Genomic DNA, 13,437 nt, shown 5'->3' on the forward strand with positions numbered 1-13,437 from the left:
ATACCCGGATGTGACGTCAACTATAGTGTTCTTCGAAGATCGCCCGCAATATACCAGTATGCCGTTGTAGTTGCTGTGCAACAGGAAGTTGACGTATAAGGTAAGAAGTTACAAGTAAAACAATAGAATAGAAAATGTTATTTGCGAATAAAGAAACCAGAGGTGCCGAGACCCCAGGAACAATTATATTATCGAGCCTTGTACACTTTATATACACTTCATATCACCTTTTTTCCGGCACCCTTCGATACTGTCCAGGGACGCTCAATTAAAGCCGCCCCGACCCCACCCCTTCTCAACAGGCTTGATCGAAGCCACATTTAACGTGAGCATATATCTTGTTGTGGTGGCTATTATTAGCATATCTTTTCTGCATTTGACTTTCTTATTAAATGGTACCGGCACCTCTCTCTCTATCTGTAAACAAATTAAAGCAAATTTAACAATCTAAATCTCAAAAACGAAAACATCAACAACAACAACCAAATGTAGATAACTGTAAAATCTTTAAGAATGAGGAGCTCCATGTATGGCCGACATCTCACTGGTGACTACTTCATGTCATCTGTCTGACACACCGAGCAGATAAAGTCCCCGTTAAAGTAAATTAATCACTTTTAAAAGTATCCAATGTCACAAAAAACAAATCAAAATCAAACTGTTCGTCAAAAGAGGAATTATTCTGAAGTTAAAACAAATATTTAGGCATGTATCCCCTCCGTCGCCCTGTGATTTTTCCTTCTTGTTTAACAACTTATTAGGAGGGAACCGGTATATATTTTGAATGATTTCGGTTCCAAACTTGAGACCGGCTTGATCATGTTGAATTCTTTGAAAACGATCATTCATTCAAAATCCTAATATTTAATGCATTTCCACCTCTCGTCGCCCTACCCCGACCATCGGTTGCTCGTGGACTCTGCTAGGTGATGCCATGAGTAACAATTAATTTTTAGCCGGGAAGGACATTGATCATATCGTCTTTAAAATATCAAGGAAAAATAATGTAACCAATATTGCTTGCGTTGGTGACGTTACATACGTCTTTGGTGACGTCAAAGAAAACAATGATTACCATGATAAACAATAAAACCAAAACTAACACCTCGATCACTGCACATTATTGTAGGACATTGAATTAATGCAGTATACATATACACATACCCAATATATATATACAGTGTTATACATTTAAAGTGTCACATCGAACTCAAGGTACCAGACAATCTATAGGTTATCAATAGCCTAGTCACAATGCTTAACTGTATGTACAATATTTCTCTCGTGCTGGCTGTTAAGTCTATTACTCACACGTAAATCACATGACAAGAGCAATAACGCTTGGTACCCAAACATGGTACAGACTTTCTACAACTGAGAGCTAAGTGTCGCTACAGAATCAGGCATTTTCCTGATTCTGAACATGTTAAGTCGTTTGAAACTCGGATTTGTGTAAGCGTAAATGAATGGGTTAATAGCACTACCCAAGTAGGCGAACAACCGAAAAAAGAATCCGAGGATCACAATCGTCTTCCAATTAGCCGGCGATGTGGGAAGGGAGTGCTCTCTGCAGGATAACCACGTCTGGTAACCCTGGATTGGCGCCCAACTGAAGAAAAAGATCAGAATAATCACAAGGACCATGCGCGCGAGTTTGCGCGTTTGATCATCACTGCGACCAGAGTCAATGTTGGCGGTGCGCTTCAGTTTGTATCTTCCCCTTCTAAAGGTTAGAATGATTTTGCTGTAGCAAAATACAATCACAGAGAATGGCAGTAGGAAGATGAAGACCAACTTGAGGGCGGCAAATATCTTGGTTTCGACTCCTATGGGGGTAGGCTCGTAGCCGGTATTTTTCATGTAAAGTATGCCACAGGCCACCGGAATATACAGCAGCACAGACACTGAAACCAACAAAGATATAAAAAATAATAAAATAATAATTGTGGTTACGTCACTCTTGGTCATATAGTATATGGTATATGACTGCAAATTTCAGTGCGTTTTAATTGCTACAAAGTTTCGGAGGGTATCTTTGTTGGTAAATCTTCCCTAACTTCACATTAGTTTCTGATATTGACAGGCGCGGATCCAGAGGGGGGGTCCAGGGGGTCCGGACCCCCCCTGCTCTTGGCCCAAAAAAAAAGAGAAAAAAAAAGAGAAAAAAAAGAGAGAGGTGCTTTGCATGGCTAAATTGAAGGGGGTTCCCTGTTGTACTTAAATATCCAAGAATTTCACAATGGATAGAGGGAAACCCACTCCCTTTAGACCCTAGGATCACTGGAGGCCAAACCCCTCACCCTTCCAGAATCCTGGATCCGGCCCTGCATCAAACAGTGGTGACGGAACGGGAGGGGGATTGGGGGCTAAAGGCATTATGATTTTTGTATCATCTCAACTCATCTGATATGTATTACCATATTTCATAGATTGTTTTTTTCTCATCAATTGAGAAATTGCAGACATGAGATCCATATTTTCAGGCTAGGTACATGCAGCTTAGAATACTCGGGAAGTGCCGTTTCCGGCAATCTGGGGGGTTTGTAAAGCCAAAAATTTTCTGGTACGCTCCGCGCCAACCGATGGTGGCGCTCCGCTTAGATAGTCTTACGTTCAGGCGCGGCTGGACCAGTCAGACCCTCCCCCCTGTCACAAATCCTGCATCCGCCCCTGATTGAGGTTAATTAAAACCTTCCATCAAGAATAATGTTATTTGGAAACATAAATGTAAAGACATTTAAGAGTTGTGGATCAATACGTCCTTTTAAATTTGATGATAAGGAGAGTAGCGATGGGAGTGAGGTATAGATGAACAGTGATACCGTAGAAGCGATGTTGTATTATTTGTTTTACCTCAGCTTCCCCCTAACACCCATCCCTCCCCCTCCCCATCAATTCCCATGTGATTGTATACCCACATATTTAAACAAGGTATTTGTGTAAGGAATAGGATATACTTACATATCCAAGCTGCACCACAGCACATCCATACTCTACGTACGGTCCACTCTGCCTTGGCTTTGAGGGGGAGGACTACCATGGTGTACCGCGATATAGACATGATGGCTAAGATCAGGGCAGTGGCCTGTATGCAAATCTAAGTAAGACAGAAACAAGGTCACGTGTCAATTCTATGGAAATACTAAAAAATACCTATGTGGTAAAGTTACTGAGAACTATACATACCATAATGTTAGTAAAGTATAAATTATGAATATTGAAGAATCAAGCCAAATCTTGATATAAAGTTTTGAACGAGGCAATTTCTCTGACGTCACAGTGTCGACTAAAATATATAATGCTGTAGTAGGAATTGCTATGCACGAATATAAACTTAAAATGACGTCATGATGACGTAACATTGTTTAATCAAACTATGTTTATTTTTCATGGAACGTACACAATTTCTTTATAATCTACTTAGCTGGCTCACTAATCGAAAGTGGTTAGTTTGAAAGTTTAACCTCAGAGGGTAGCCCAATGTTTGTTTCTTTGCTGGCATCCTTGCTTTTTGTTATTCTTAGCCCTGGAATACTTTCAATAAACCATTAGCTACATTAAATATGTTTCACTATAGCTCGACATTCTGACTAACCCATTTTGACATTTTTGCAGCGTTCAACAGTTTAGCAGGATATGTAATTCTTGTTGAAGACACAAGGGAAGTTCCCTAATAATGTTATCTGAAGTCGAAACGTTATAAAACAGTGTAAAAAGGAACAAGGAAACAGGAAACAGGGTAAAAAGGTCACATTACATCCAAGAGCTCAGTGATTCCTGTAATCTAGTGACCATGCAGAGACGATATGATTGCTTGGGGGATGTCCCACCAGTAGTCTTAAGTTCGCACACATGTAACATTAATAGCTCTTTTCAGCTTGAATGTATATCTCGAGTATATATCTCTGCACCTCCACGTCGCTTCCGGTAAGAGGAGTAGCACCACCTCATACGAACTCCCTTATCAAATAATATATGTCAGTTTAGAGTGTCATCTTTTTTCTTTTTGGGAGAGACATTTTTTTTATAATGATTAATTCGTGACAATGACAAATACATGGAAATAATGAAATGATTAACCATAACTTATATAGGGGTGTGGGTAGGGTGGGATGGTGCGGGTGGGGGGGGGGGCACATTGTAACTCAGCAGGGAGCTGAGCAACAATTCTTTTGAAAATTTAACTTTTTAACTCATTAACTCTCATTCTAAGGAAATCCTGAGTTTATGAGAACACTGCTGATGGGGATTTAATATTGACACAAACCTGCCGTATATACTTGTAAGTGAAACGATCCTTATGTTGCAATAGCTACCACTTCCTATATTATCAAGTATATTGACATGAAATCATTTTTGACATTATTCTCTCATACAAATATTGATTTTGTTGACCTTTTTCTTAGCGTGGTTTCTGTTTTTGTTTATACCATCAACTTGGAAATTTTGATCGTTACACGGATTATCTAAACAAATAACGAGGTTCGTGTGCATGGTTACGCGTTCTCTCATATTTACAATTAGACGCAGAGACGAACAAACAAACAGTAGTCTATACATCTGACCCTCAAATCGTTAACTTGAATATTAGCGATCGATCTGTATTCACAGGTTGATATTAGCGTCTACTTTTCAAGTAAAAATGGTGTATAATTAAATAAATTTTACTGTAAAATGTAATAAGATGACGCAGATCGAATTTGGTTGACCAGTTAATTAGATAACGAATTATAAATTTGATGGGGGAGGGGGGGGGGAGAGGTGGATACGATAGGTTAAAATAAAGGGGTTTATTCTTAGAGGACGGATTCCGTAAAATTTGTGCGTGACCTTAAAATATGTACAGAATTTAGGAAAAAAAAAATTTTCTACCTTGTTTCATGTGTTCTTTTATCAGTTTTAATATAACCATATAGGGTGAGAAAACCCACTATGACTATTAAATTCGCCTCACGTTGTATTTTGATATCTGTCGTTACTAACGTTACTTCGCAATAACATTTAGTAACACAAGGTTGATCCTATATGGTAATACACGGTTGATCCTACAATAATAATAATACATTATAATAATAATCAGCGATTATTTTTACGGCGCTTAAGCGACCGCAAACGTGAGAGAATCCCGCAAGGGCTTATGGATTACAACTTACATGTCGGGTGGCTTCCAAATCAACATTTGAACTCAAATTTGGATTTTTTTCAATTTAGAAAGTCATTTCAGATGGGGAAAACCGTAGATTGCTCTTGGATGAAAAACTCACCTTACTATGACCCGGCCGGGTATCGAACCCGGAACTACCGGTAATGCAATGTTGATCCTACATTATAAGATAAATACTAGGTAGATCCTAGAAGGTAATCGAATGCATTCAAATGCATGTAGTCTATTTAAATGGAATATTTCGTAGCCTGTCAAAAACCTGGAAATAAACAATGATATTGTCTTGATGACATCATTCAATTCGCTGTTGCCAGATGCATTAATCATTTATCACCAAATTTGATAAATTCAATAGCTTCGCTATAACACATGCAATTGGGGCTCTGGCTTTGACATAAGGAACGAAGTAACTTTGTAGCATCTTTGTAGATGTCGAACACTGCATGGAGTATCATTTTAATGATATTGCCTTCTACCTGACGCACGCATGCAGTAACTCAAGTTTTTTAAAGCTACATTTACAACTTGTGCAACCTAAGAAAATTAACAGCAATGATTCCACAGCGCGTGTAGGGATTTAATGGGCTACAGTTTACGCCTTATACCCAACTTGTTTCTTATTATTTTCATTGAGCTTTCTCCATTCCTTCTAATTACATATACTCCAATCAATATCAGTTGACATTTACTCAATTGCAAAGTGAACCCCCTCCCTCCCATCCCCCTCCCCCTCCCTCCCGTCTCTTCCCGTCTTAGGTGTTCGTAGTGAGGGTGGGGGGGGGGGGCCTTTTTACATTGTAAAGCTTAATTCTGTTGTTTTTTTTTTGCAAGTAAAATGGTTTTAACGAACAGTAAAAATGACTATCGATGGAAAACTTACATGTTGAATGTAATTGATTGCAATCAATGAGACTCGATTTGTGAATATTTTCCACGAAGTGAAGAAATTGATGTTACGTGGTCCAATAAGCACAATGATCAATATCATATCTGCCGCTGCCAGATTTGTGATGAAATAATTCATAGGAGTCCGAAGTGTTTGGAATTTCAAAACCTTAAACAGGACCAATCCATTGGCTGCTATTGCGACATATGCTATCAGAGTAAAGATAATGTTTCCTGCTATATCAGAATAATAGCTCAAGAACGCCAAATTTCGCAAAGCCATTGTATCGTTGTAGAAGGACAAATCGGCATCCATTTTCTTATAAGCTGGCAGGAAATACAGGTACTTATCCAAGTAGTCTCAGGATATGGAGACAAAAATCAAAGATATAAATTGAAACTGCCTAGACTTTTTCAAATAAGCTTATTAATTGTCGCAAGATTCCACACGATCTGTTTGAACGTCGCTAGCGCTACGAATATGTTGACTAATTTTGTTTTGGTGTATCTGATATACGATAAATGAACGCATTTGAAATTCCAACCGTATATGTTGTTTATAATTAAGAGACTCAGCTGATTATGAGTTTATTGGTAAGCTGTACGCAAGAATATACCACTAGGCTATACCGATAGTGCACGACATCTGACGTCATTGTTGCGTAGTGCGCAATATGTGACCAGGCGCGTAGCCAGGAATTTGTCAAGGGAGGGGCGAAACTGTAGATTCGGCATTGCAAACTATCTAAGCGTAGCGCCACCATGTTTGGCGCGAAGCGTACAAGAACATTTTGGCTGAAAATGCCTCCCAGATCGCTGGAAATGGCACTTCCCAGGCCTTGTTAGTTGCATCTTAGCATTTTCTCTTTTGAAAATACTAGCGATATCATAAAAACATTAAAAAAAAAATATATATGCTCAAGGGGGGGGGGGGGCGGCTGCCCCCTTGGCTACGCGCCTGTATGTGACATACACGGCGAAGCGTAATGTACGGGCAACATACTTTGGTTTGAATTATATTTATAACTTACATGAACCAACATGTTATGAAAATTCCGCAGATATATATCGAGGTCAAAATATAGGTTTGGGGAGGATAGGAGATGGGAAGATAGAAGATGTGAGAGAATTCCGTTTAAAGCATTCAGATTTGCACTTTATACTAAATTATATATCTCAGCTAGAACGATGTAAAGAATGTGTGTCTGTTTGGCTTGGTATACGGTACAGGTGAATCCCAAACAAGCATGTTTAAATTATTGTCTTTGTGTAGGCAATACCGACTGGATCAAGTTTTGGCTTTTGTCAATATGTTTTATAATTATTGCTTTGTTCACAAACGATTCGATAACTAGGGATATCGATGCAACACTAATATGCAGACAAATTATAATTTCAGCGTGCACATATAGTATACTGAGCGACAGCTCTATATCGTTATGATAAAGCCAAGGGAGATGAAAATATCAGCTATATTAACAAAATCAAAACATTTCCGTGGTTTCTTTTCCGGAATCCTTGCATAATAATTGCTATTGTATTTTGATTTATTCCGAATTTTCTATAACGAGCTTATATTTGCAGTAATAGCAATACGTCAATGCAAACAGCATAATGGTTTGGTATATTCGTTACAGTACTGATTAAGCTATAGGCTACATCGTACAACACTGATTCGGCTTGCTTCGTAGTTACAAAACTTTGTGATAACTTTGGCCAGAACAACAAAAAAAACCGGAATTAGGCCTATCATTTGTTTTAGTCGATATCCGGAGGTCACTGAGCAGTATTTATAAAGTTGGATATCTATTTCCTTGCTGGAAGGAGGATTGAGGGTATAAAGTAGATATAACGTCACACTGTTTGTATTACAGAATAATCAGCTATATACAACACCGCGTACTTGCCAAAAAATCCGTGCGTTAACTCAAGCTGCTTGGGCAAATCTTATTTCAATCTAGTTTACTTAGTTTTGCATATTTTATCATAAATGTACTTCATACTAGGCCTACTTTTCAAGTCACTACGACATTTCATATCTAAGACTTACAGAAACCATTTACAACCATAACATATACCTGTATATGTTACACATATATATTTGGCAGACTGCGATTAATCCGCAAAAATAGGTTGAGTGTTTAGTACACTCTCACTCTCTCTGAAGCACACAGAAGCAAACCATGTTGAATGTTCTTCACCACATGTGAAGTTTACAGTACGTACATTCGGTGTATGGAACTTCAATTCAAATACTGGGGCTTTTAAAATCTAGTTATAAATTAGAAAGTGACCAAATTTGTCATCGCTGAATTAAAGCATTCAAACTGTAAATAATTATCTGTTTATGTTGTCTCCGGGCGTCCTCGACTTAACAATGACTTTCTTATGCAATGAGCGTGAATTATTTTCTCTATTAATCAAGTAACAGTGTTGCCCCTGTTATTTATACACAACTCTGCGTTTTAAGACGTTGGTCGTACATTAACCCTACCCGTACATTAACGAGATTAATAAAAGAGGTGTTTTAACTTCAATTAGACGCATCCAGATTGTATGTTATGTGTGGTAGTTTATTGAGGCTTTTACATATACGCTGATAGTCGAAGAGCTTAAAATCATTAAAAGACAGTAAAAATTGCTTTAAAGCCTGCACTTTTCTAGGAAATTTAATTACAAATCAGCGAGCCTATCTTGACTGCTGATAAGACGAGTGATTGATGAGGCAGAGTTGAGGGGGATGTGGGTGGGGAGGGATGATGAGAGAGGATGGGCCGCGAGGGATCTTTACTAAAGTCATACTGTCCTTCGCGTAAGACATGTATCTAAGCTAAATATAAAGATATTGTTTCATTACACATACTAACGGGAGAATGGATGTGTGATTGAGTTGTATATCCAACAGAAGAGATTCTCCTTGGAGAGAGGCTGTTGCTACAAAGATCAGAGGTTTTTGTTTGTTTCACTGGTAACCCCTTAATAGGGCCATAAGAAACTTACACATAATGCAATTCGTCGCCTGCAAACCTTGTCATGAACGTTCGTCCCGTGGTTGCCATGGTAAGGTCCAATTTGGTACGAATACACTGTAACCAGTCTTTCATATGCATTTTTCGACACGAGTCGACGCAAATGTTCTCTACTGATTTCAAACATCAAAACTGCAGGTTGATCGCTCGTATGAAATAAATATTGGAAACTTGCGGAATGTGTTTAATTTTGGGATTTAAGAGACGTATCTGTAGTCTATATTGATTTTAGGTTGTTCTATAGAGGACATTACAATGTTGCGTCGGCTAGTACATGTATAAACAGCCGTTAGTCACTTTTAAATGCAAACAGACCGGTGAGTTTGGCGGTGTAAACCCTCAGATCAAAACATGGTCTCATGCATGCTAGTTTTCATCATATGAAAGAAAATACTCATGATTGAAAAGAAAGACATAAACAACTGAACATCAAAACCAGACAATCAAATGTTTGAAATTGAAAATGATTAGCTGGGTACGGTAATTAAAAATGTGTTTTTGAGGAACTCTTTATATATCCAACTCAACATAAACACATCCCTGAAAGAAGTTAGTGCAAAATGTTGGGTTTTTTCAACTATAGTGAAGGATAAAATATTTATGTTAAATTAATTAATTTGCAGAGATAGAGATGGAAGTCCATCGACCCATTGTCATTACAAATGCTCCATTCTATATAGGTACTTACGTGTTGATATAGGCCAATCCTAATGATTGAAAACAATTGACGTGTTAGATCGCATACATTTATAATAATTCGTTCTACATCTGCACTCAAAACTGAGAATTGACCACAGAATAGATTGCTGACCCTTAGTCCGTATACCTCGGAAGACGCCAATCCATTTATCAAACCCAACAAAAGTAGTCTCTGTTCTACACTGTTTTACTTTCCACACTTACTGGTAGACATGGTAATAAACGCATCTGTTTACTGTTTACTAATTTTCGAAAATTGCTTCCGTTCGGGTGATATATCCTGTTTGGTGGTTGTCATGAGTAGATATGTTACGTATAGTGTCACTAGCATCTGAACAAGCCCCCCCCCCTCAACCCCTACCCTTCCCTTCTTCGTCGCGCATGAGAAGTTGTTACTATGCCTACATGTAATCAAGATGTATGCTTGACTACAGACTAACCATGCATATGATATCGAAGTGAATGGTTGCTACCGCAATATGCATGGACACGTGATAGTCAGGTCGAGGTAAACGGAACACGATGGTCGCTAGGTGTGCCGTTTCGCTATTGTATGCACATTACATCCGTGTCGGATACGGCTCATAATTTCCAAGAATTGTACAAATTCATTTCCAAAAATTCCGGATAATTTATTCAGGTTAAGAGTTCATATCACCATAGAGTTGACTTATATCGAATTATTAAAGTTTCGCTGTTAAATCTGAACCGGATTCTCCATCAAACTTCGACTACTCAGTAAAAATGTTCATAATATTAAACTATAACGATGAATGTATGAATGTATGCTCTGACCAATTAACGGTGGACAAAAGCCTATCGTCTCTTGCCTACGATAAAACCACTCAAAATACTAACATATTCAAGTCATGGAAACAAAGATATGTTTACCTATTTTTTCCTTTGACACCGGGATCAAAGTAAGCTGCATAAGACAATGGTATGCTAATTTGGCCATGATATATATATTATTAGATTAAAGCAGGACCTTCGTTGGCAATACTTGGCAGTGGAAAGTACAAAATGTAACACTAGAAATATGACGTTAGATAAGTACGAGGGGCACTGGTGGTATTAGTACCAAATAAACCATGACTTTATAGGAAGTGGCTGAAGGAGCAAAGAATAGGAAGAACGATACATATAACTTTGTGGAACTGGTTATATAGTTGTTTAGGGGTCCCAAGTCTTGGCCGGTGATGTGAGACTGAATATGAAAGATCCAATCGATTTCTGGAATACATGATAATAAACGCATCTGTTTACTGTTTACTAATTTTCGAAAAATTCTTCCGTTCGGGTGATATATCCTGTTTGGTGGTTGTCATGAGTAGATATGTTACGTATAGTGTCACTAGCATCTGAACAAGCCCCCCCCCCCTCAACCCCTACCCTTCCCTTCTTCGTCGCGCATGAGAAGTTGTTACTATGCCTACATGTAATCAAGATGTATGCTTGACTACAGACTAACCATGCATATGATATCGAAGTGAATGGTTGCTACCGCAATATGCATGGACACGTGATAGTCAGGTCGAGGTAAACGGAACACGATGGTCGCTAGGTGTGCCGTTTCGCCATTGTATGCACATTACATCCGAGTCGGATACGGCTCATAATTTCCAAGAATTGTACAAATTCATTTCCAAATATTCCGGATAATTTATTCCGGTTAAGAGTTCATATCACCATAGAGTTGACTTATATCGAATTATTAAAGTTTCGCTGTTAAATCTGAACCGGATTCTCCATCAAACTTCGACTACTCAGTAAAAATGTTCATAATATTAAACTATAACGATGAATGTATGCTCTGACCAATCAACGGTGGACAAAAGCCTATCGTCGTCTCTTGCCTACGATAAAACCACTCAAAATACTAACATATTCAAGTCATGGAAACAAAGATATGTTTACCTAATTTTCCTTTGTTCTGCCTGACACCGGGATCAAAGTAAGCTGCATAGGACAATGGCATGCTAATTTGGCCATGATATATATATATATATATACAAATATATATATATATATATATATATATATTATAAAGCAAATACACGTGTACTCCTAAGGAAATATTATAAGATTAAAGCAGGACCTTCGTCGGCAATACTTGGCAGTGGAAAGTACAAAATGTAACACTAGAAATATGACGTTAGATAAGTACGAGGGGCACTGGTGGTATTAGTACCAAATAAACCATGACTTTATAGGAAGTGGCTGAAGGAGCAAAGAATAGGAAGAACGATACATATAACTTTGTGGAACTGGTTATATAGTTGTTTAGGGGTCCCAAGTCTTGGCCGGTGATGTGAGACGAGACTGAATATGAAAGATCCAATCGATTTCTGGAATACATGATAATAAACGCATCTGTTTACTATTTACTAATTTTCGAAAATTGGTCCGTTTGGGAGATACCTTGTTTGGTACGTGGTTGTCATGAGTCATATATTACGTATGGTGCTGTAACAATGGCCATGGTGAAGAATCGTTCAAAATAATCTTTATTTGTACGGGCTACACTCATTGCTTGTGGGCGCACGGTACTTTGTTAAATATAGGGCCATCATAAAAGCTCTAATAAAACGACTCTTTTTCCTGGAAAACTAAACTTTTGCTGTTAGCCACGCCTCTGCCTATACTCTAAGGTAAAACATGAAAACATTGCATACATGGTATATACTTACATGTTGGATATACTGTATTACAATAAGAGATGCACGGTATGTAAATATCTTCCAAGTCGTAAAAAAGTTGACATCCCGTGGTACTACCAGTACGAATAGCAGAATCAGATCGGCTGCCGCTAGATGAGTGATGAAGTAATTCATAGGAGTCCGAAGTTGTGCGTGTTTCGCAACCATATAAATAACCAATCCATTGGCCACAATACCAACAATCGCAATAAGGGTGAAGAGGATACTTCCAGATAAATCGAAACAGTACGAAAAATACGTCAATCCGCTAAATACCTCTGTATCATTGAAATAGGCAGGTGTGTCAGCCATTTTATAACCTTGATCAGAGTCGTCAGTATCCACTCAAATAGAAACAAAACAATTTAAATAAGCACAAACCGCTGAAATTGAGATGGAGTTTATACCCCGTATATCAACAATATGGTAGAACTTTCGATTGCGAACAAATAAGTAGGAACTATACTCCCAGTCGATCGCTTTCAGTATTCGGAAATGAATGTACAGTTCAACCTATCGTCCTCAACTCATTCACTTCTATATAATCCTGCCGGTACTAACAGATAGTAGCTCAACTATGGTACAGTACGGAAGTTGTTTTGTAGGTCTTTGCAAGAACTGTGACCTCACATGCACCGCGTCATTGTGGTGGATATTGTTGCACTGTAGCTTCAAAGCGCTTCCCCACTTTTACAGTGAAACGGGTAATCAGGTAAAATTCTGGTTGAAAACAGGAATAATTCAGTCAGATTATTCTGACCTATTCAAGCAAAGGATGAGAGATCACACAGGATTTGACCTCTCTTTCATGGTGCGAGCTCTATCAATGAACAATTCTTGGACGTAAAAGATAGTTCTCGCTGTTACACAAGATATATAGAGCTTTGATCAACTGCACCGTTTCCTAGAATATATAGACGTACAAAACTCAACATACCATGTGACCGAGAAGTGGAAAATA

General features: G+C 38.3%; 1 protein-coding gene across 1 annotated transcript; it reads right to left on the reverse strand.

Moving 5' to 3' along the window:
- Window positions 1-602: 602 nt before the first annotated feature.
- LOC139967540 (G-protein coupled receptor 54-like) lies at window positions 603-13,316 on the reverse strand. Its single transcript, XM_071971446.1, has 3 exons — window positions 12,468-13,316; window positions 2,962-3,097; window positions 603-1,904 (listed from the first exon to the last, which is right to left on the reverse strand). The coding sequence occupies exons 1-3, from the start codon at window positions 12,786-12,788 to the stop codon at window positions 1,369-1,371; spliced, it is 993 nt and encodes a 330-aa protein (XP_071827547.1). The 5' UTR covers window positions 12,789-13,316; the 3' UTR covers window positions 603-1,368.
- Window positions 13,317-13,437: the final 121 nt, after the last annotated feature.

Source organism: Apostichopus japonicus, chromosome 5, assembly GCF_037975245.1.
Source record: "Apostichopus japonicus isolate 1M-3 chromosome 5, ASM3797524v1, whole genome shotgun sequence".
Taxonomy (NCBI): domain Eukaryota; kingdom Metazoa; phylum Echinodermata; class Holothuroidea; order Aspidochirotida; family Stichopodidae; genus Apostichopus; species Apostichopus japonicus.